Here is a 24600-nt window from a genome sequence, read left to right as displayed (position 1 = left end):
GGCTGTAAAATTTTGACCAGGCACACCTTAAATCTAGATAAGTTAACAAAACAATGCAGTTCTTAGGTTGGCAAACTTAAGCACCAGGTAAAGAGGTGGGCAAGAGTGAATCAGGAAATAATACCAGGTGATGTAATTAGAACACCTGTTGTTCATTTGCTAATTAACTTCTTCTCTCATTCAGTTTGGTGCTGGGAGCTGAGAAAACACTGCTGCCTGCCAGTTTACAAGAAGTCTGAGTTATGGGTTATAGAGTGCGACCTGGGACCTGAGCATGTCCAGCGGGGCATGTAATTCGAGTATAGACTATCTCTGTCTAGGTGAACCCACAAGTAGTGAAGTCATGTGTGACGATTATAGGAGAGTGCCTATTAAATCAACTTAAGTATTCTCAGTTCATCTGAATATATTTTAATGGCTCTCTCTCTTATGAAATGAACTGATCTGAGGAAATAAGTGAACAAGCACTCTTGTATTAACAAAACCCGATGTTTCTCAGTCGTTTTTTAATTGTACAAAGGTGGTGTAGCACTGTAATTCCACTCCCTAAGGCAGACACGAGTAATGCACCTATTTTGACGTCAGTGACGTAGCAGCTCATGATCCATCACAGTTCACGAGTTATTGCAATGTTTGAAGTCCAGATATAAGTGAGAAGTTTTGTTGTCATTGGCTAGCTGCGTAGCACAAACTTATGAAAATTAAAACTCATTAAGGAGTCAAGGAGGCTCACAGTAGGAATTATTGTGAACTGTTGACGGATGAATGATTTGGCATCACAAATGCTTTAATGAAAAGTCCAACTTTACTTACCATATATAAGTATCACCAAGACAACATGATATTTACATTTACATATTCTTTTGGCAGTGAGTCGAGTGTAACTAACACACTTCTGTGTTAAAAAAGTGGATAGTCATGAACCCAGAAACCCATTTTTCTCATGGTGTCACAGCTTTGCTATTTTAACATGAAGGTAAACGAAACCTGAGCAAATAACTCAGGATGACAGAACATAAACAGTAATTTAGCTAGCGCTTATAAGTTCCCACTGCAAACCTGGAACTTCTCTGCCGAGCACACCCACGGACTGGATGTTTTTTGTATTATTGTATATTAAGATAAGATAACCTTTAGTCCTACACGTGGGAAATTTGTTCATTCAATATTCAAATAAGTGCAAACTGTAACAGAAATACAAAAGGCATAAACAGAAAAACTATACTGTTGCATGGCACTATGGAGCAGTTGCTTTCACTATTTATCACAACCAGTGAGGTTCTGTGATTTGTTCAGTTTGTTTCAGATTTCTCACAAAGTTATGAACCGATTTACGTGAAAATCCTGCCAGAGGTGTTTGACCTTGGTTCAGCTTGATTACCGCTGTTTTACAGAGCAACATATATACTGCATTTTATATCATATCTTTGCATATTCAGTTGAGGTAAGATAAAGTGAGAGGCCTCGGTTTGATGTTCTCAGGGAAATATCTTTAACAATAATCTGGATCCGTGTGTTCATACACAAAGAAGGAATCTTCAGCTTTGGTTGGAGGTATCCACTTCTGATGTTGCGGCACTAGTGGGATAAATGGTTACAAAATAAATGGACTAAGCTTTGACAGAAACAATAAGTTTAACTGTGGCCTTATTCATATTTTTAAATTCTGGTAACTGACAACTGGTAGAAATGAATTGATACCTTATTTTGCTTAACAGCATGTTAAAAAAAAGTTGTTTTGTTTTGACTTACGTCCTATGATGACCTTCACAAAAAATTTCTACCACATAAACTGCAGAAAACACTAGCCTAGAGATTACTGCAGTACGTGTAGGCAGTGTTTAAAGCCAGAGATAGACAACATCGTGGACAGAGATAGCTGAAGGAAGAGGGAGATCATTAGTCCATCCCCAAATTATACACAGACGTCACTCTACACTGACGGAGTGCCACATGGAGCTGTTTACACTGTGAAACTCCTTATTTAACTAATGACAGCTCAGTGAATACCAGCTATAAACTGCACATCATCACAAGTCACTCAGAGCTGTAAATAACTGTTATGAACTTAGTGACACTGCCTCTTCCTCATGTTCATTGGCAGCCATAGAAACACAATCCCTCAAAGGAAATTGCCTGTTATCTTTATGAATGCAGAAACAACAATACCACGGAGGCGCATTAATTTTTTTTTTTTAAACACTCCAACACATGCTCTAAAGTTGTGTTTGAAGTGTAACCAATTGTTATACTAACTTCCTTTCCAGCCAAACTCTCCTTAGTGGTGGCGAAAACTGAGATATCGACCAAAAGCAGCAGCTTAACAGAGACTCAGTCAATATCAACTGAAATTCCACTGCTCCGGTTGTATACTGGGGACAATAGTTAAGTGCCCTGCAGGCTCATGCTGCATGTCTTGTCTCCTGAGAGACATTTATCATCAACATGCCGCTGATAGGACCAGGGACAAGCCTTAATAGTTGACTTATTAAAACACAGCTTCTGGTGTAACGTCTCATCCATCAGTGATTGATTGTTGCTTTTAAATATATATATATATATATATATATATAAAAGAACTGTCACATTTATGTTTTTTATTATAAATAATGAAAACATCTCTAGATTCAGATTGTATGGTAAGCATTTTATTTTCCACGAATATAAAACGAAAAAAAGGATTACAGGAGAAAAATTATTAACTCAACCAAAGCAGCTTGCTCACAACCTGACCTTCTTTTCCTTCTCCCTTCCTGTCACAAGCCTCCAAAACACAAATGTGTCACACGAATAGTTCTGTAACTCATCTGCTAAATGTGTGCTCTTACAATATGTAGCGTCTGAGGCTTTTGCTGTGGCTATGGGATCACTCTTCTTGGTATCTTATGTCATAAAAGATGATAGAGGAGTGTGGTCCAGAAAGCACACAGGCACACGCCAGACGCAGTCACCGCCAAATCGCTGATCTGTCGCAACCACTGCTCCCCATTCATGGTAAGCCTTAGATTCCATGCCCCTCTGTAGGTTCTTCCCATGATGCCATCTTGCTCCCTGTTCACGACGACGCCATTGTAGCTTCCAGGTGATGTCCTTGCCCTTAGTGCATTTGTAGGATTTCTGTTCCCTGTGTTAATTTACAAAAGAGGGAGGATGAATGGTTGTAAAGACACTTCCAGCAGCAAACATGACACTGACAGTATATAGATTATTTGCAAATTTGCAAATCATAAAAATGGGTAGTGTAAAGCAATGTATAATGAAACTGCACCATCTTGTGGCAACCACTGGCAATTAAGCGCAGTAGTGAACCACACAAATACTTACCAAGACTGCTCTGCAAAGGCACCACAACAGCAAAGATAAGGACAGAAAGAAGAGATGCATATGCCTACAAAGGATTACAAAGAAGCAGTTCACATTTCCATTCACAAAACAAAACGCCATACTCATGATGAAGATAAAATTAACATTTTTGCATTTTTCAAAAACTGAAGGATGTTAATATTCTGTAGTTTGTGAGTGCAGCGTGTGGTATGTTTCCCCTTACTACACACAGCATGAGTATATCGCCTTATGTTTACCAAGAGGAGCTGTGCACCATTCTGAGTCATTCTCCTCAAGGCTTTTCCCATCTGGAGTCCAAGCAGAGCTAAAGAACAGGGCGTCACTGCCTCTTCACCCTCCATGTCTACACATCTTAGGAGATAAACATGAAAACTGTGTTACATGAGATAAAAAATATAATATAACACGCCCTCATACCTATTTAGAAATAGCAGTAGAAGCCCACATTGAATGAGCAGATTCAAACCACTGACAGATGAATAAAACTGTTATCATATAAAATCATGTTATTGGGAAATGTGTGTCCTGGCATTAATGCGGATGGCAGTTCGTTTGAAATATTCCACTCGTTTAAACATTTTGCAGACGTAGAGTTCTCATTAAAAGATAGACTGCAGCATCACTGTAACATCACCTACTGGGCTGTGGTCTTCTCTTTTGAAGTCTCACCATGAGCATTTTAGCTGTCACTATGCTGTTATTTTGTAAGCAGACATGACAAACAGGGGGTGGATCTGAGTGAGACACCAAGGACACTGCATGCTCATAGCAACTTGTCCATCACAATGTGTCTATATCCTAAAGCATACACTGTGTATTTTATCTTGAATAGAAAAAGAGGTTACATAATAAACCTCATGTATTAAATAAGAGTTGAACTGAGATAATAAATTCTGCCGGAAAATGTCTCGGAGCTGGAGTGTGTATCCCTCTTTTTATGTACTGATGACCCTGACCTCCCTGTCAGTGTGCCCTGCCTCACTGCTTTGATCCAGACTCCTCAGTTTCCGATTCAAGTGAGGATCTGTTGGATGTGCTGGAACAAGCTCCCATCCCCTGAGCCCCCAGGTGCAAGACACCGCAGGATAACCCGGGGGTCTCGTGTTCCTCTGAAAGATCAGAGCTGTTTTAGTTGTACCAGAGCGATGCACCAGTCGGTTATCACTCCTCGAACACTTAAAAATAGCAAAATAGCTGGCATGTCTCAGTTACACAAACAATGTCCTTTGGCTGCAGAGTGTCACTTGCTAGACATGTCAAAAGCATGTCATCAACCAAAAGGGTCTAAAGTATATATTAACCCTAACTACAATCTTTTCCTAAACCTGAAAAGCATGTGAAAGTAAAAGGCAATGGAAACTGAATGAAACAGCAAGTGTGTAAGTGCAAATGGGCATAACCCCCAGCCTGATAAGCCCGCGACTAATGACGCTGCCATCTCTCGAACCTTTTTTTAATGGACTTTGTAAACTGCTAAAATAGGATTATCTGTCTGTTAATGTGTGAAGGCACCAAAGCCAAATGACACCTTATGCATCATGGAGAGATGCAGGCAGTATTTAGCATTTTGACATTTGCATCTTCTTCCTGTGTTTGCGTGAGTTCTCTCCAGGTACTTCAGTCCAAAGGCATGCATGTTAGGTTAATCGGTGATTCTAATTGGCCGTCAATGTAAATGTGAGTGTGAAGGGTTGTCTCTCTCTATTAGCCTTGTGACAGACTGATGACCTGTCCAGGGTGTACCCTGCAAGTTGCCCTTTGACAGCTGAGACAGTCTCCAGCTCCCCCTGCAACCCTGAACAGGATGAGTAAAAGAAAATGGACGGATGGATGGTTCTGACGCTGTGGCTGATAAGTGGGAACCACTGTTGTTAGCTAACTGCCTTTGTCAAAAACTTCAGCTCAAACTAAAGACAGATGAGCAAAGCCGGTACAACTCCACAAGAAAGGTGGATTTAGCAGTGCAGACAGACAGGAGTGGTAACTATCATTTTATCTCACACATGGCAAGAAAGTAATTTAAAAAATGTACCACTACAAAGCTTCCTGAGAATTTACATTAGGAATATTAAACCTTTGTAGTATTGTTCAAATGGCAGTATTTCAAAGTTTTACCAATGTACTAGAGATCCCATTAATGACCATCATTATTCACTGTGGTTGTGAAAGCTGATTTAATTTTAAAAAGCACCTTTTTAGGATCTTCTCCATCACCATATCCAGATCATCGTGATGCGAAACATTAATGAATCTGAGGATGCTCCGGGGAAGACTGTGGCCTTCTTGTGCCAAAACAACCAAGTTGTACATTCCCTGTGAGCCAATATGAAAAACAAAATCATAACAGCAATGATGGCTTATTCACCGAGAAAGTATCTAAATAATAACACAATACAATGCCGTTTGTTGCTTTTATTGCAGAGGGCCAGAGCCTGTGGAAGTTTAATTAAGTTTATCACAGGGTGATGAGATTATAGCTGAAGTAAATCTGTCACCTGAGGGCTGCCTGCTAGTGCTGCTCTGCTATACATTGATATGGCCTGCTCAGCCAAGGATAATGAGTCCTCTTGTGTGCCGGGGGAATGGTAGTAGTAGTAGTCTCCCATTTTCAGTAGAGCTATAAAAGAAGATAAATACTTTCTGTTCAGTGACCAGATTGACAGGGAAAATGGATTTAAAGCAAAATGAAATGAGAAAAACTCACCGAAAGGATGCGGGTCATAGTTTAATATAGAGTAGTTATGATATCTCCACTGACATTCATAACCGAGATTCAGCTCCTGCATTTCGGAGAACGAGTGCACAGTGACAATGATGATTTTAATAGAGGAATTATGTGCAATTTGTTCATCAGCTTCAATCAGAATTCCACACGTGATTGCAGGATAATGACGAAAAGCCCAGGCTGTGTTTTGTTTTAGGGTAGTCATAATGGGTTAAACCAGTGAAAGAGCATGCACTCACCTCGCACAGGTGTGCAACATTGCTTTGGGCCAAAACCAGACCAGTTTGAGCTGCCAAAAGGTACTTCACAAAGGCTTCCTGCCTGTTGGAAACACAATGAAACAAATGTGACGAAGCAAAGACAATAATAAAGAGCAGTGACAATGATTAAATGAGGGCATTTGAAAAGTAATTGAAATTAATGTTTCCCTACCAAGAGCCCTGGAGGTAGGCCTGAAGAGCCTCTCTGATCATAAATCCAAGGTGTCCATTTCGCTCACAGACCTTTTTCAGCAGACTGCATAGAGGTTAAAGGACACCTCATGTATTATGGGATATAATTAACTCCACCTAAACAGAGAATATTTTAATGTGATCTAAAAATAGTTCCGAATTGTTGAGGTCATTCTAAACACAAGCATCAACAGCTGTAGGAGGAGCCTCTTTAAATTCATAAGATACCAGAGGAACATTGGTAAGCAGAATCTCTCTGCGCCAGACAATAATGCGGTGACAGTGGCTCTTATTTTTAGATATGCAAATACTGGGTTCTGACCTTGAATTAGCCACTGTCATTGAAATTAGATGCCACTAAGCTGCAGGCTACAGTGCAACAGCCCATAACAAAGCTTTCTTCAACAAGCTAATGAAAGCCCCTTACATTACAGCTCTCTTCATATCCTGAGACACCCCTTCCAGGCTTCCCATCGAAAGGTACCGAGCAGCTTCCACTGATGCAGTGACATGACCAAACCGAGACGCGTTGAGAAACTGCTCAAAAGCAGCACTCTGCAGATCATTAAAAAAAAAAACAACACAGTTTGGCTCGTTGATCATACCTGGATAAAAATCCATTTCTGAAGTTGTGGAAATCAAACCTCATTTCTCCAGGGTCTATCTGGGTTCATCCCACTGAGATGATAAATCCCCAGGTTGAACATCCCATCATCGCTCCCGTTTAAAGCAGCTTGTTCAAAGTATTTCGCTGCATTTTTGTGGTCCTTCAGTACAGTCCCATGATACCAGCCTAAACCATTCAAGGCGTTAATTGAGCCCTAAAGCAAGGAAACAGACGCCGGTATTCATAGCGAATTCACACACTGTAAACACACCAACTGACTTGTACACTCTCACCATTGCTGCTGCTTTTCTCAGCAGCCGAAAAGCTCGGGTGTAGTTTCTTTTCACTCCCTGGCCCTGAACGAATCAACATCAATCAGTGAATCGATAACTGTCAAAACACAGACGTCGCACACACATGCGCACATCGTTCAATTCAATTGTAAAATAGCCATTTTTACAATCTTACACTACCTTCATCAGGAGGATGGAGTAGTCGTACATCGCAGAGGGATCCTTCATTTGCATAGCACTTCTCTCAATCCATTTCGCCGCACTCACTATGTCCTTTGAGACTCCATTTTGTCCCCAGTACAGCATTGTTCCCATGCGTTTCTAAAGTTAATGGAGTTTTTATTAGCCTATTCTGAACACTGACTGTGCTATTGACCACAAAGGAGAAATTAAAGTACGACTGAATTTGAACGGGTCACATGCACATATTTCAACAGTTCATCTTGTCAGAAGTCAAAAGATTTCGTGTAGCTCACATACCTGAGATTCGATGTCTCCTCTCTCTGCTTGGAATTTCAGATACTGGAAATCATCTTTTGTCTCATGTGTCAGTCTGTTTAAATCTTCTTCATTGTTTAAATAGATATGTTCAGTTGAGTGTTGCTTTAGAAAAGACAAACAGATGTGTTATGATAGTAAACAACTGGTGATACTAGCACTATGAGTAAAAACGCTACCGTCACTATATTTGACTACTACAGTTACAGCGGTTAATTTACCAGCCATCAGAATACGGGTACACTGTGGTAATAAATGGATGGAAATGGACAGCAACAATACTCAGGTAAGTTGTTCTGGTTGAATGATACTTAATTGGTACTAAGGGGCTCAAAGTGTGCCAAGAAATCATCACACACCAATACAAGGCAGGATGGATAAGGTTCGTGCTTTCATGTTTACACCAAATTCTCATCCTAACATCTAAATGTGGCAACAGAAATTGCTTCCAACCTCAAATTGTCCATTTTTGATGAGCCTGTGTGAACTGTTGCCTCAGTTTGCTGTTCTTAGCTGACAGGACTGGCAACCAGTGTTGTGCGTTCAGAGAAGGTCTTCTGCATACCTTGCACGTGTCTTACTTTTCCCTTCCAATCTGCTCGAAGCATTCTAGCCAGTCTTCCCTGTTCTCTGATATTAACGAGGTATTAACACCCAGATATGAAACATTTACCCCTTTTTGGAGCATGTAAACCCTAGACACGGTTGTGCGGTAAAATCCCAGTTGATCAGCTATTTCTGAAATACTCAGACCAAGCCATCTGCTACTAGCAACCATGTCACGTTCAGCATCACTTAAATCAGCACTTTTCCCTATTTTACAGCAGATTGTTCTCATTCAGTAGGCTGTCTCAACCATGTCTAAATTCTTAAATGCATTCAGTTGTTGATTCTGACTGACTGATTACAGAATTGGCTGATTTATGTTACTGAGCAGTTTAACAGGTATACCTTAAAAACGGGCAAATCATGATTATGTGGAAAAATAATAGACTAAAAATGGCTTTTATACCAGTCTATTGACTGAACTGTAATTGTAAAGTTAATAATATATAAAGAAAGAGTGAATTGGGGATTTAGGGAGCTACAAAAGTAAACAAAAGTTGTGGCGTTGAAAGAAAAAGCCACAGTATAATTGGAAAAAAAAAAAGTGTAATCTTGTCGTCTTGATTATCTTATTTTCATAATCACTGGAAGATAAAATTGTAATTTGAATTAAAATTAAAGACGCTGTGTTTGTGAGTTCGAGTTTAATGGCCTTTTAGAGCTTTTTCAGTAGAATGCTGCAGCTTGAACAATGTGAGAGCCGAGACAGAGAACCCAGATTGTGCAACACTTTTTTTATAGCCACTTTAAATAATCTCAAGATACAGTCAAAGGTTAAAAACAAAAGAAACTAGCAACTAGCTTTTTCCTTTTTTTGTTTTCAAGTTAACAAATCAAAGTCTGCCCAAGCCTGACTGACAGGCAACATAAGCTAACAACCCAGCACAGTCATAACACTGAGATTTAAATAGTGCTGAATCCTGATTGGTGCACAGAAGTGCATGACATCATTGTTTTGTCTTTAAGCTGAGCCCACACCACCGAGAAGAGACAAAACAACACGAAAAGAAAGAGAAAATAGAAAATAGGTTTTCGTTGCTTTTATCAAGATTGGATTCAGGGGGTTGTTGTCGGCTCTTAAAAAGCTCGGTCAATATGCCACGGAAAAATGATCACTACTAGGCTTGCTACAGTTGTTTTCTAGGTGCACTGCCTTGTTGAAGCTGGAATAGACAGTAAGGTCTCTCTGCTGTTTTCATGTACCTCTGTTCATTAGAAGCAGCTTATTTAAATACTCGAAGAATCAACAGGAAATCAGTCGGATGTAGCCTTTTCTCATAGTGCGCTCCTCATCTTTCAAGTGCAGTCCCTCCATTCATCAACACAGCTAAATCATTCACAAATGGCTGGACTAACAGACACATTATTATCATATTCTGAAGGCAGAATGTCATTTCCACAGCATGCGTGCATGTTTGTATGAATACATTTGTGTCTGAATGGCTCTTTTCATACTGCGCTTTGTGTGTTTTTAAGCTAAGCTCGCTGTAGTTGCATATTCAATACACGGATATGAGAGAGGTATCAATCTTTTCATCTTATTCTTTAAAAAAAACTTTAAAGGAAATAAATACGCAGATCTAGCTTTTTGAATATACTTTAACAAACTGTATGTTATAGCATATCTTATATGAGCCCATGTAACAAATTCCCTCACCCCATATATAAGCCCCTCACCCCAACCTCCCTCCCCTCAACCCAACTGGTCGTGGCAGATGGCCGCTCCTAGTTTCTTAATGTTAAAAGGGAGTTTTTCCTTCCCACTGTCACCAAAGCGCTTGCTCATAGGGGGTCATATGATTGTTGGTGTTTCCTTTGTAGGGTCTTTACCTTACAACAGAAAGCACCTTAAGGCTGCTGTTAAATAAATACAATTGAAATGAAAGATGTAATTATATTTTTGTTTCGGTAATACTGTTGTATAATGAAGAGGCAAAGGTAAGCAGATAAGCAGCAGACAACAGAGATAACCACTTGATACTGATTAAGTAACACTATGTTAAGGAGGAGCAGGGATGAGGCGGAGGGTTGCAAAGTGGCTTACAGAGTCAGTATCAGCAACAGACAAGCTAGAGCAGCATAAAACTGAAATATACTTTAATTATCCCAGGCTTGATTAATCATTTACTGGAATAAAATATTTATAGTACAGCCTACAAGAGATCTGGCTATCTAATGTTCAGATGATTATCAGCTGAGTGATTCTCTGACGTGTGCTGGCATTAAAATCAGCTGCTATCAGCTAATCTGTTTGAACTGTTGGCTCAGCTTGACTTCATGCCCTGCATGAACTAACGCCACTCTCAACTTACATGAACTCCTCTATTATCAAGGCTATTATTAGTTATTCAAATAAAAACACAAATTCAGAAGTGATCTTAATGATCTAAACATACCTTGTTTTCATATATCCTGGAACTGTCGATACAGGTCTGCGTTCCAATGTTGGAATAGTAGCTATAAGCCATTTCCAAGTCTTTAGGAAACCCATCAATTCCCATCAAGTGTTTGTACCCTGCATGCATCAGGGCAAAACGGTCATCACCTAAGGCACCAATCAAACTATAGACGTGACCCTGAAAAATGCAAGGGGGTTAGTATTACCTGTTACATGCAAATTGCTTTACGTGCGATAAAATAGTAATTAAGATACAACGAAGGCACTGACTGTACCTGCTCATGATTGACTGAATGTCCCAGGCCGGAGAGATGGATGGTGGCCAATAAGAGAGATGCTCTGTGATTTCCTAAGCAGGAGGATTCTTGTAACGCAGCCATTGATTGGGATGTGATTTTCATTTGTGCTTTATCCACAGAGAACATTGTTCCGACTGTCTCCTCAAACAAAACGCTCCCGAGATCCTTCAAGTTTAAAGACCCTTCAGAAACAGATAGGTGTTTATTAAATAATGTATCCTCTATAAATCAGATATTTTATGGTGATTGAGGTTATAACCAGATAAAAAATATCTACCTGTTCTGATTTCCACCTCCTTTCTTAGCAAGAGCTGAAAGAGAGTGCTGTACTTTATCTGTGTTTCAAACGTCCATGTTTGTGTGCATGTTTTCTCTTTTGATGCAAACTGACCCAACAGCCTTAAGAAGTCGGGGGTACAGACATCTGAAATGAAACAAAAAAAGGAACCTGTTCACAGCATTCTTTCCATACTCAATGGGTGCACTTTCAGTGTATTGACACACTTGATATTAGGTCTCTTAAAGGTCGCTCCACCCAGAATGGTGCAACATGGCTTTTATAGGAAATATAAAAAATATTTTTTTACCTCTACTTACTGGCGACAGGAGGTAATTCTCATTCACTTCTTGCATAAAAGCTTTTGTAAATGCTCTTATTTCCTGACACTCTTGGTGAATCCTCTGCAATTCATTTAATGTTGGCATGGAGTGAAGTTGGTTTTTGATCTGTGATATGAATAAATCTGTATTTGAAATTAGCATTAACAGGCATAAAACAGAGGAAATAGGAAGTATTAAGCCTAGTTAATGGTCATCATGACATCACCGCAGCCTCATGAGTATTTATACTGTCATATGAGGTGTGCCAGACTCGCTGCAGTCTTCTCCTGAATGGTAAATGTCATCACCTTGAAAAAATGTATGCGTCACCACTTGTACAAGAATGGAAAAAGTCGCAATCAAAAGCTAACGTTTTTTTCTCAGTTGTTGCAATAATGTGTCATCTCTTCAAGCTATTGCAGCATCTTCATCTCTGTAATCTAAGAATATCTGATCTGTACTGATTTATAATTGAAATAGTGATAAAGTGATGTTGTATCAGTGGGCAAAAGATTAAGCAAACAATGTCCCTCGTGTTTAGTTCTATTTTGGTTTGGGTTTAAGATATTTAGGATACAATTGTCTTTAAAATGTAACTACTGTGCTCTTTTCCAGTTTTGTTTCTTTATTCTTATCTTTCCTTGATTCACAGCCTAAAATCGTAGCAATATTTTACTGGCCCTTGGTGCATCCTCTTGGTTTACCCACTATCTAATACAAGCTGTTATAGTTCCTCTCCCTTTATACACATTTTAGTCTAGATTCATATGATTGGAGGCTTGACCAGCAAGTGTGTGGGGTTTCTGTGCTCACAGTGAGAACTGTGCTTGATGACCCTATTACAGATATCAGATGATACTGACATCATAAAGATTCACAAGCAGGAAAAAACTGTCTGAAAATGAATGTTCAGAGGGATTTGGCCTCCCTGAAGCCTTGACCTTTGGCTTGTAGGGATTATTTTCACAAAAACCATCATTGTTTAAAAGTTCCATCATTGCTAATAGTATGGTGGTCAGACGTTTACACTCATCATGGGCATGAATGTCATGGTAATGTGGGGCTTTTAGTGATGAATACTGTTGTTTTTCAAGGCTGGAATGATTGAACAATATATCTGTAATGGTTGTAAAAAAATCACACATATACAAAACACTCATTTAGATCTTTTAAAAGGTGGTTCAGGAGGTTCTATCTCTTATTCTTGTTTAGAATATTTACTAAAACTAGTAGTTTATCCTTACATGCATAAAATGATTTATTTGGCAGCACTTGCTGGATTACCAAAGCTCAGAACTTATTTAGCATCATGCTGCTGGTTACTGATACACTGCAAAAAGTGGATGGAATAACGAAGAAGGAGAACTACCTCAAAAAATAATGATCCCGAACACACATCAGAACTGGTTTTGGAATGGATATGCTTCTGCAATGGTTTTCCCAAAGCCCCGACCTCAACCTGATAGAAAATTTGTGGGCTACACCTACAAGCCTGATCTGTGCCAGTAAAACCAACCAATTTGTAAGAACTCTCCCAACTCTGCCAAGAGGAGCAGGCAAATATCCAGCCAGAATTCTGCCCATTTGAATTAGAATGAAGCTTCTTGATGGCTACCAAAAGTCCAGTGGAGGTGCAAATTTCTGAAGAACCATACACCCATCCATTTGCTTTGACTTATCCAGGGATGAATAAATGAATGATTAAAGGACATTTAGCAAATAATTAATCAAATATTAGTCGGGGTGTATGCATATATTTCAACTGGTATGTATAATTTTGATCCTGTGTGGATTAGAAAAACTCCAAAATGCATCCAAACTTGTGTACCCAATTTTTGAAACTTTTTAAAAGATGACTGCAGTACAATCAATCCAATCCAGAAAAGAACAGTTCAAAAAATAATTTAAAAAAATTCTTACCAAAACTGCATATATATGGCAGATAATAAGGAAAAACCTACAATGTCCACTAATGCATATGATTTTATCACTGCCTCATTTCATTACCTGTGTACTCTTACACGTGGTCAGGCTGTTTGCTGACATAATTTGGCATGAAACATTAATACTTTATGACCTTGAGATCATAATACACTGTTTTAGAGTGAGGCTGTGAAATGGTAAATGGTAAATGGCCTGTATTTATATAGCGCTTTACTAGTCCCTAAGGACCCCAAAGCGCTTTACATATCCAGTCATCCACCCATTCACGCACACATTCACACACTAGAAAGCAAAGCAAATGAATACATTTTACCTCTTTACACTTACCTGTTTGGTTCCAAAACGGTAGTATCTGATAGGCCCAAAATACCCACGGATGCCTTGTAAGTAACTGCCTCCTCCAATCACAAAGTATCCATCTGTGTCATCGTAATGAATGCTGTCCTGAAATCTATGACATTTAATACCACTCAAACCAGCAATCACAATCACTGAGCAAACAATATTTATTTTCCAGAAACTTGGCAACAGTGTGTTTTGCTTATTTTATACCAAAAATCATAATCGTACTTGTATAAATGTTTCTGAGTTTGACCATCCCATGTGGTTTCCAGCAGCACCTAAAAGTCAAACATAACAATACATGAGTCCTGAAAAACCTGCTCAGCTGTAAACAACTCCAAATTGCAGTACACACTGCAATCGCCTGGAGTTTCCCAGCTGGAAATAAATCATCTTTCAAGATCTTACAGCTGTTCCAAAAGGAAACAAAAGCTAGAAGTCCAAAGAAAACCCAGCAGAAAAAGAATGACTATAAGATGTTGCCAGAGCATTATTTTGATTTTTATTCCTCATCCCACCACCAGAGTCATTCTTTGGCGTTTTACCTCTGAGTCCTGTATGTAATAGTCTAATCTAATCCATTTCAAGAGAGGCAACATTGCTTGGACTTGAAATGCTTCATCTTCTCCAGTTATCTTCCGTGCCTGAATTATGATGTTCCCTGTACGGCACATATGACAGTCGTGAATTTCACCACAGGAGATCCAAAGCTCCTTATTAATACATATTTTTTGTGCTAGCAATATTAATAAATCACATCTGCGCAAAAACCACAAATCTTCACTCACAATCATGTTGTGACACCTCTTTGTAATCCCCTATCAGGTGTACACATGAGCTGGCATGACCCACCTGTGTTCGTAAGCTGCATCAGAACTGTGTCATATAAATTTTTTCTATTGACATGATGGATGATCCCACAGAGCTTCTTCTGACACCATTTCAGTAGGTATATCCACACAGATAAGGTGACGCTGGAAGCCAAGCAATGAAACATGATTTGACAAATCATTTCTTCATCCACTCAAGCATGAGGTTGAATTTAAAACGCGGCACTGTCTGTTAAAAATGCCTGACCTCGCTGTCTTTCATTGACCGTAAGTAAAAAGCTTATATGCTCTGGTGAAGCGGCTTGGTGAAGCTTGTAAAGTCATTTAAAAAGACACTGAAGTAAAACTAAAAGTAGAGTGTGTTCTAACTGATGCCTGCACTGAAAAGGAAATGATCAGTGACTTGTGACCTGTCATTCTGCTGATATAAACACAAAGCAGAGCTATTATGTACTTTATATTTGAGGAAAATGGGCCGGAGAGTACCTTTGAAACATATAATATCAAACACTCTGTTTTACTTAATCCTTTGATTCAACATTTGGAAACTCAGCTGGAGATTTTTCATGCTGTGTGGCTGAACTTCATACTAAATAAGTTCCAGCTAAAATGAGGTAAATTAGAAGTCCAACCTGGGCTGTGTCACAGCGTGACGCCGGGTTCTCTCTAGAGCTCTGTCAATAAAAGGCTGGAACCTGCGGATCACTCCAAAGCGCTCACCAGTACTTGCCAGAGGGAACTTTAGCATATCGATTATGTCTGGGATCAAACAGAACAGCGAAAGGCTCCATTTGCAAACACTTGCATGTGTTCTTTAAAAGCTTTGGAGATAAAGATGAGACATGCAGAGGAAATGACAATGTGATTAAGGGTCAAACCTGATTCATGTGGACACTGATGGATTCTGTGGCTGGTCATCTGCCACATTAGTTGAGCCGACCATGACGGGCAACCAGTGGGAGGTTTACTTGGCCGCTCAGAGGGTGGAATTATCTGCAGCGCTTTATAAATCCTCAACATGGAGCTGTGGTATGTGCTGAGTTCACTGCCATTTTTAAAGCTGCCCAGCCAACCACGGACTGTCACATTCTGTGTGTCCAAAATGTTCCTGTTGAAAAAGTCGCGTTGATATGAAATGGACGGAGGCAGTCTGAGCAGCACCTGGTGGATCCTGTAGTCACGGAGTCTGCTGCTTTTCCATTTTCTCCTGAAGACCACTAAATCTGTCTTCTGCAATGTGGACACCACCACCTCAACTGCAAGCTGACATTGCCCAGAGCACTGATACCGCACGCGGACCACCGAGCCATCTACCACTTTGTCAGGGACGGCGTCAAACCCTATAAAATTGTCAGGCGGGGTCTCACTGCTGTGGGCTGAAATGACTTGTGAAGCACACTGTCCCTGGGTGAAGAGAAGGAAAAGAAATACAATTAAATGAACATAAAGGGAAAACAGACTTGCATGAAGTTTCATTCTCTCAACCAAATTTGAAAAATGTATCACCAGTTAGTTACTAACTGCTTGTAGTAGTGTATATCGAAAAACGAGAGCAGTCTCCTGTGAGCAGAATAAGTGAGTGAATAAAATTGCTTACCATTAGAGCAGAAGCAGTGAAAATCTGTCCAAAAATGATGACATGAAACACATTCATCTTTTGTTGTTGTTTAAAACTGAATAAAAACCACAAGCAAATTTGACATTCAGAGTGGTAAGTAACATTGGCTCTCACTGTTTGACACTTCCAGAAAACATTTCCAAACAGCCGTGCAATGGGTGTACCATTGCAATGCAGCATTACCTGAAATTCTGGTGTTTCAAGTTCAGTGATTAGCATGCTTTTAAAGGGCTAGCGCCCACGAGGGCTCGGCTATATTTACTCTTGATGTGTAATAAAAGTGTTGTTTGATTCACTTTATTAGTGATTGTATTTGGGACCTTTCCATAAGAGTGAAGCATCAGAGCTGACTTAATCTGATGTACGTGAGCCAAGACTTTGTCATCACCCTGCGTCCTCTTTGGCCAACGCGCTTATGCAAGACTGAAAAACAACCTGATATGGCAGCCAAAATTAATTACCCATGGGCCACTGACTGTTTATGTTTCAAAGTCAAGGGCATGACATGTGCTAATGTTGCTGATGGGTTGCTTTAGGTAGCCACACATACACGAACATGGTCTATATAAAAGGTGGCTGCTGTTTTCACACACATATGCTCTTGATGGCATACCTATGTGTACAAGAGAATAACTTTTGAAAGCAATTTTATTGGATGTTATTGAAGAGTTGATTTTTTCAAGCAAGCAGAAAATGCTGTAAAAATATGCTTTTGTAGCTTTTTCTTTTTTTGGTGTACAAAATCATAGGTCATCACTTTTAATGGCTTTACAGGACATATGCAATTTTCAGTCTGTCTTTGAGGACCGTCTAACTACAGAGTATCCTGCAGTGCCACATGGAAAAAAGATTCCTTCCAACTATGTGAGTGGTTTGCCCTTTAGCAATAACAAAAGTTTGTTTCACTTTTATATTCCAGTGGCAGAGTACTTAGATGAAAGTCCGATACAGTTTGGGCAAATCAGCACAGTCCAGAACTGCAGCGCCGTCTCATCTGAAGACCCCTTCTTAACATCCTCCTCCTTGCCAACATGCCTTCCGTTTGCCTCTTCACAGTCTGTGCCTCTGCCCTTTCCCATGGCTCATGGCACCACCACCTTGGCGTTCATGTTCCAGGGTGGCGTGATGGCTGCAGCAGACACTCGTTCCAGTTGCTCAGGCCTCGTCGCGTGCCCAGCCTCGCAGAAGATCCTGCCCATTCACAGTCACTTGGTGGGCCTGACCTCAGGCACTTCAGCCGACTGTGCGCTTTGGAAACGTATTTTGGCTCGCGAGCTGCGGCTTTACCAACTTCGCCACGGTCGACGGTTGTCCACGAGTGGAGCTGCCAAATTGCTTTCGCACATGCTTCACCCTTTCAAAGGAACTGAGCTGTGTGTGGCTGCCACGTTGTGTGGGTGGGATGGAGGAGAGGTGGACGATGGATGTGATTACCATGGAGGCACAGAGACTGGTCCTGGTAGTCGAGGAGAAACAACAAAGAATCAAATGACTGAGCAGAAAAACTTTGTAGATAGCACCAATGCAAAGGTTTCTCTGGCAAAGGATGAACGCTTTTCTTTCTCTCAGCAGTGCTCCATCAGAAAGAAAATGAATTTATCTGGACCAAGGCTTTTTTATGTATGCAGTGATGGTACTCGCCTACGGGGAATGCTTTTCTCTGTGGGCTCAGGATCCCCTTATGCCTACTCAATTTTGGACCAAGGTGTTCACTGGGGGCTGACAGTAGATGAGGCCAAGTCAATAGCTAGAGAAGCTGTGTACAGAGCTACGTATAGGGATGCATATTCTGGAAACTGTGTGGACATGTATCACATCACGTCAAAAGGCTGGACACGCAGAAACCGGGAGGATTTGAAAGAGGAATATTACCGAGAAAAGGAAAGGCGAAAGCATGAGAAAACAGAGAGGCGGGATGTGGCTTTTTCTGACTAAAGACATGAAACAAACAAAAATGGCTTGGGAAGCGAAAGGCAAACATTGGGGAGTATTTTGGAGAGACGTGATATTATGGCATCTTTGCAGCAGTTACTAAATTAATGAACAGGACAGGCAGTTGCATCCTCCAGGCTATTTCTCAAATGATTTGGGCATGCATATCGTTCCCTCTAATAAACAGCTGATGTTTTGTTTGTGCTGATGATAAAAATGTATTCTAAGAGCACCCTGCTTGCTGGCATTTTGATTTAGATGTTAAAGCATTATGAATCATTTCAAGAATGTGAGATAATTACTACCTACTCCAGCATGCGGGTAAATCGCATAAACACAGAGAAACAGAAAATGAATAGTCTAAAAATCTAAATGGCTGGAGGCTGAAGGTCATAATGTATTACTGTGTGTAAGGGAACACGTTTAGCCGCAGCAATAAACGGTAAAGGGGCTGTAAACTGATTTGTGCCTGCTGTCAGAAGACTTCTGAAGTTCCTCTGACACTTCAATAAATTAATGAATAAAAGGAATTTTGCTGCCTGCTCATTTTGTTTGAGCGCTGTGGTCATAAATAAAGCATAACTGTAATTACTCAACTGACAATGACTCTATATTGCCAAGTATATTAGGGTAAAAGGTACAGAGCTGTCCATCTTCATCCTCAGTGTTCAGCTATGTTCTCTAACTTTAGTGAAGTCCATGATGGGGGACAGTTTGCAGTGTAACATCAGTGTTGTGGCACACTGATTATACTACATGTCAAAATGTTGTAATGAAGTGTATGATGTCCCGTTTCCATATATTAAGTATTGCAATATATCGTATATGAATGCATTTTTTTAATGACTAACATATGCATATGTGTGCAGCGAGCATGTCTTATGTGTTATTAACGGCATAAAATAAATTACAGCCTGGGATGCGTGACTGCAGCATCAGTGGGGATGCGCACTAGTACTACTGTATGATTGACTGCAGCTGTGTGAGTAAGAGGGGAAAGCCTCCCATTCTCCCCGACCTCATGCATAATTCCCATCTTTGGAAGTTCATTAATGGCAGAATTATTGAGCGAGTGAAAACAAACAAACAAAAAAGGAGAAAGAAAGCATTTGGTGGTCTAGATTTGAAGTCTTGCAGGGACCGACTCTTGGGAAAGTGAGTCGGCGTTATTTTTATAGCACCTTTAAACAGCATATGTCACAGAGCGTTTCACAATAAGAAACGGTTAAAAAGCAAAATATGAGGCAGCCAGACATTAAATGCACACAGGCAGATAAAAACACAAGGCGAAACAAGGCCGAACCTAAATCTAAACAAATTGCTTTCAGTTGCTTTCTAAAGGTGCCTGCAGATCTGACATTTAAGAGATATAGCCTCAAAAGCACAGTCTCCTGTCATAGTCCGAGAGCAGGCAGGACTCAAATGCAGATTCAGAAGGCAGTTCGGAGAGTTTATTAACAGTGATGTGAAAAAGCTATTTGCAGTGCCTTTCAAAAAAGGGAAACATCCACAGTCTCTATGTACGGTATCCAAGTCGATGGTCCGATAGGTTCCACTCAGTCTTTAGATTCGATAATGAAACAGACTTCTCTCTCCGACTCACACACACAAATCCTCCTCGAGGAAAACAAAGAAGACTGCTGGACAGAAGAGAGATGGTGAGAGGTGCACACATGGAAACAGGTGAGCAGACTTACGTAATGAAGGTAAGCATCTACCGCGACTCAAACACCAGATGAGGAGCAGGTGAGTTAATTACCACAGGTGTGCCGGAGGGCGGGGACCAAGAGGATCCTGCCTCTGCAAGGGCGTGCACGCACGCACACACACACCCACAAACAGACAGACAGACAGAGGAGAGAGAGAGTCATGGTGGAGAGCGAGGAAAACTGGCAGGAGTACCACGAGGACTGAAGGACTATGACAGTCTCCTTTCTTGTTGAGACTGGAGCGAGAAAACAACCATCAAACCCTAATCGGAGAACCTCTCCAGCAAACATTCTGACATTCAATGACTATTGTTTGCATGTCTATTCAAGCCATTCATGTCACATTATGATTGAAAACAGCTACATAATGAAAGGTGTACAGATAATTAACCTGGCTTTCTGCCTCAAGTTCCTTCAGCAATGTTGACTTTCTATGTCTTTTGATAGACATAAAGGTAATTAGACCGAGCACTAGACAACAAATGCATTAAAAATATAAAAGATTTGTTAATTTGTATTTTAGGGCTCAATGATTATAGCAAAAATCACAATCTGGATATTACATCAAACATTCATTAACTTAAGCACGCAATATGCATTTAGTGGCGTTTTTAAAAAAGTGTCTTTTTACATGAGATTTCCATTATTCAAATGAAAAGCTAATAAATTAATGAAAAAAGAGATGTCTGCCAGTCCACACGATCGGGTCCATTAGACATCTGCAAGTGCAGTCTGTGGTAAAAGAAGCTCATGCCTCAGTGGACTCATGCACCTCAGGAAACCTGCAGTGAAGCCTGGGGGCGAAAATGCTGGAGAGCTGAAGCCGATGACCAACCAACACCTCCTCCTCCTCTTCTCATGCTGAAAGCAGAACAAGGATAAACCCTCAGTGATCCCAGGTGATAAGGAGTCAAAGGCAGCTGCAGGCAATCACTAATGATCCCTCTACAGGATCACTTACAGCAACCTGCTTCTTCTAGATAAATATTTTCAACCACAAACCTCCTTCTGTCATCTTGCCTTGAGTTAAACTAAACTGTGAGCATGGTTGAGCTTTTTAGGGAGGAGCACTGTAAAGGCGGCTGATTCATAACACAAAACAACAGGTTCATAGCCAAAATTCATCCAAATAACTGAAAGTTTTTATTCAGTTATCTTGTTTTTGTTATCATTAGAAGCCAAAATCAAAACTGAAATTCAAATCACTGACTCTAAGGCTATGTTCACACTGCAGACGAAAGCGCATCAAATCCGATTTTTTTTTTATCCTATGCGACCCATATCCGATCATGGTTTGACAGTGTGAATGGCACAAATCTGATATTTTCAAATCCGATCTGGGTCACTTTCGTATGTGGTACTGAATCCGATACATATCCGATGTTTTAGAAAGCGACTGCTGTTTGAACGGTCATGTCGCATTAAATCCGTCTTCTACATCACTGACACAAGACAGATGCCAATTATCAGCGCCGGAGAAGCACCCGAGAAGACATCGCGATCGCTTCCTGGCCATCCCATGTAGATGTCAGTGAAACTGTTTGGAAGACAACGTTGGAGAAACGTGAACATTTTATTTGTACTGTATAATCTGCAGATTCTGACAGAAATCTGCAACTATCCTTTGAAGCACCGCTCCTCTAAAACAGCAATAAGGATAATTATTAGGTTATCTAAATTATTATGTAAATAACAAAATAACTTAAAGCAAAAATTGGGAAACGTAAAGTCTTTATATTAAGGCCATCAGTCAAACAATACTGTTTGCTCTGGGTCTAAACAGAGCGTGTTGTGTGTGACGTCTTCTTTTGCGCATGCGGGCTGCTTTGAGCGTTCACACTAGAGCGCGTTTGCTGTCGCATTTTATTTGTAGTGTGAACAAGCAGACAAAAAAATCGGATTTGATCAAAAAATCGGAATTGAGCATTAAGACCTGCAGTGTGAACGTAACCCAATTTATAAGAAAAGGTATGACTGGACAACTGATTGGCTGGTTGGAAAGAATGTCACTATCTAGTCTAGTTTGCAACTATGCAGACAAAATGTTACCATTTTAGGCCGGTTGTCACTAACAGTTTCCTGCTGGTATTACTAAGCAACAGAGGTTTTTTATATAGAGAGGTATGTGCTGACCGTCCAAGGCTCTGAGCACAAGACTTTTGAACTTGACTGAATTTAATAGGAAGCGAGTGCAGAGCTTTGTGCTTTGAGGAGGAAACAAGGACAGAATAGTAAATCAAAGTTTGAGTCTACAAGGAGAACTGAGTCCAAAATTTGAGTGAGCAATAGTGTTTCTCTTTGCTTGGCCTCTTCAAAGCTTTTTGTTCAATTTTGGTAGTTTTTTACTTTCATGCAAACTGCAGCTGAGAGCGGAATGAGCTCCACTAGAGTTGAGCAAAAAGCACAGTGTCACAGACCCAGCCTTACATCAGTACATCTGTTTTGTTTTTTTAACTTTGAAAATATATGACCCTAACAACCAGAAGATTGGCAAAAATTCGCTGACAGCTCCCCCCCTCACAAGCTAATTCAAGAACATGTTTTATGCTTAGAAATCTTTCGCTGTGAGCTCACACATCCTCAGCACTAGATTGATTACTGCCTGGCTTTGTTTTGTGCTGCCGAAGTAGTTTTGACATTAATGAACCTCCATAGAGCCTGGTAGAAGGGATCTGAGGAGTGACCTCAGGGTTGCAAGCTTTCTTTCTAGTCATATCACGGAACACTTGTCTCATCACCACTTGTTTAAAGGCTCTCTTGTTTCTTAGTCATCAGACAGAATTCAGGCTAAGACATGATCAAAAACATGGTTGTGCAAATGAAGGCTGCACCCTGTAGATGATTACTTTTTACCTCATTCAGGTACTGAAACGCATGTTTCTGCTGCAGCGTGAAAAATAAATTCTTTTAAATTAAAAATATCCAAAACAATTGAGGGATAAATGAAGCACAGAAAACACACAACTGTAAGATTAACAACTTAGCATTCCTGTTTTGCAGTGGTTTTGTTTGTCCTTGAAAATTTGCACATTTCTGGTTGGAAGTTACTCACCCAAAAAAACAAAAAACAGTCACCACAAAAATCAGCTTAAAATTTCAGACTGATGTTGTATATGGAAAACACATCTCAAACTGAAATAAAATATGCTATGAAGTGTGGCGAGGGTGGTAATTACAGTCGCACAAATGTTTTTAGCAAATGAGAGAACGCAGCTGGCAAAAATTCCTCTTTTAATGCATCTCTAAGTGACAATTTTCTGGTCCTGCTTCTAGGTGAAGCAACTGGGAGAAATGGAAACTCACTGAAGTTGATTATGCAGACTAGCTACATTTAGTCAGATTAAACAAACACCACACGGCTTTCAAAGAAGCCACAACACCTAACCAGGAACTGCTGAAGGCAATTAAACAACACCTGCTATGTTTTTGAAGATATTTTGTCATAGATGTCGATTATTTCAGCTGGGGACGCAGATGGACAGTGGTGATATTTACAGGAGATGCATTTGTTTCTACCAATAAAAAAAAAAAGAAAGACGCATAACAATTAATTGTTTTAAAAATTGCTGTGACAGTTCTCAGTGAGGCACCACTGCCATCAACTGGTGCAAACCTTTTTACTTCAATTTTTTTTTTAACACCTGGGACATGATTAGAAATATGATTATACACAGCTTTTTTATCTCAGTCAGCAGCGGTACGATGTCTTCTCTCTTCTGGCTCCATGCACACATAGACAGGTCGATAACAATGAAGGTGCCAGAAAGAAAAAGAGGAGAATCAATGTTAGTACATTTTTCTCAAAAAAGTAAGTTGTAAGCTACTTTTTTTTCACCTTTTTGCAAAATAATACTGCCTGTCCATCTGGTTTTGAGATAGACTGCGTTACATAGGTGAGATGTATATGCAGCAGATTTCTCACCTGCACATCCATGATGCTTATCTCCCATTGACTCTAATCCTAAAGGTGATTTATTGCATTGAGATCTGGCGACTGTAAAGGCTATTTATGTACAGTGAGCTTATTGTGCTGATCAAAAAAACAGTTTGAGATGATTTAAGCGTTGTGACAAGATGCGTTATCTTGTTTGAAGGAGGTATTACAGAGTGGGTACACCGAGGTCATAACAGGGATGGATATGGTCAACAACAATACTCAGGTAGGCTGTGGCATTTAAAAGACACTCACTACTAAGTGAGCCAAGAAAATATCCCCCATTACACCCCCAGCAGCAGCCAAAATCGCTGATATGAGGCGGGATGGATCCATGCTTTCATGCTGTTTACGCCAAATTCTAATCCTGAGTGGTTATTTAAGTTTACTGTTTCCTTCTTATCAGCTCGAAGCAGTCTGGCCATTCTTCTCTGCCCTTTGGCATCAATAAAGCATTTTCACCAAGGG

At 40.2% G+C, this 24600-nt stretch overlaps 2 protein-coding genes across 3 annotated transcripts; one reads left to right on the top strand and one right to left on the bottom strand.

The window, feature by feature from the left end:
- Positions 1–2626: 2626 nt before the first annotated feature.
- LOC102290790 (protein sel-1 homolog 3) lies at positions 2627–16790 on the bottom strand. Of its 2 annotated transcripts, XM_005923014.3 has the most exons (24): positions 16537–16790; positions 15818–16343; positions 15572–15698; positions 14962–15083; positions 14655–14770; positions 14338–14387; positions 14095–14218; positions 11811–11949; positions 11501–11647; positions 11200–11405; positions 10923–11102; positions 7903–8025; positions 7603–7743; positions 7423–7485; positions 7167–7343; positions 6950–7077; positions 6503–6586; positions 6310–6391; positions 6050–6125; positions 5841–5962; positions 5537–5658; positions 3582–3696; positions 3325–3388; positions 2627–3124 (listed from the first exon to the last, which is right to left on the bottom strand). In XM_005923014.3, exons 1-24 carry the CDS (start codon positions 16774–16776, stop codon positions 2889–2891), a joined length of 3510 nt encoding a protein of 1169 aa, XP_005923076.2. In that variant the 5' UTR covers positions 16777–16790; the 3' UTR covers positions 2627–2888. The 2 variants fall into 2 exon arrangements, with proteins under 2 accessions (XP_005923076.2, XP_042077079.1); XM_042221145.1 differs by lacking the exons at positions 14962–15083; positions 15572–15698; positions 15818–16343; positions 16537–16790 and having other exon boundaries at positions 14095–14186.
- Positions 16791–16961: 171 nt separating this feature from the next.
- Positions 16962–19402, top strand: psmb11b (proteasome 20S subunit beta 11b). Its single transcript, XM_005923067.3, has one exon. The coding sequence runs from the start codon at positions 17320–17322 to the stop codon at positions 18490–18492; it is 1173 nt and encodes a 390-aa protein (XP_005923129.1). The 5' UTR covers positions 16962–17319; the 3' UTR covers positions 18493–19402.
- Positions 19403–24600: the final 5198 nt, after the last annotated feature.

This window comes from Haplochromis burtoni, unplaced genomic scaffold, assembly GCF_018398535.1.
Source record: "Haplochromis burtoni strain Fernald_Lab_line unplaced genomic scaffold, NCSU_Asbu1 Contig_61, whole genome shotgun sequence".
Taxonomy (NCBI): Eukaryota; Metazoa; Chordata; class Actinopteri; order Cichliformes; family Cichlidae; genus Haplochromis; species Haplochromis burtoni.
The sequence above is the reverse complement of the archived record's forward strand: the minus strand, read 5'-3'. Positions and strand labels throughout refer to the sequence as shown.

Excerpts from the sequence above, each read along its gene's own strand:
- LOC102290790 (XM_005923014.3), bottom strand. The coding sequence starts at position 16,776 with ATGCTAATCACTGAACTTGAAACACCAGAATTTCAGGTAATGCTGCAT. Across the intron at positions 14,219-14,337 it reads ACTCAGAAACATTTATACAA|ATTTCAGGACAGCATTCATT; the intron begins GTACGATTATGA and ends TAAATGTCATAG. Across the intron at positions 11,648-11,810 it reads CCTGTCGCCAGTAAGTAGAG|ATGTCTGTACCCCCGACTTC; the intron begins GTAAAAAAATAT and ends GTTTCATTTCAG.
- psmb11b (XM_005923067.3), top strand. The coding sequence starts at position 17,320 with ATGGCTTTACAGGACATATGCAATTTTCAGTCTGTCTTTGAGGACCGT.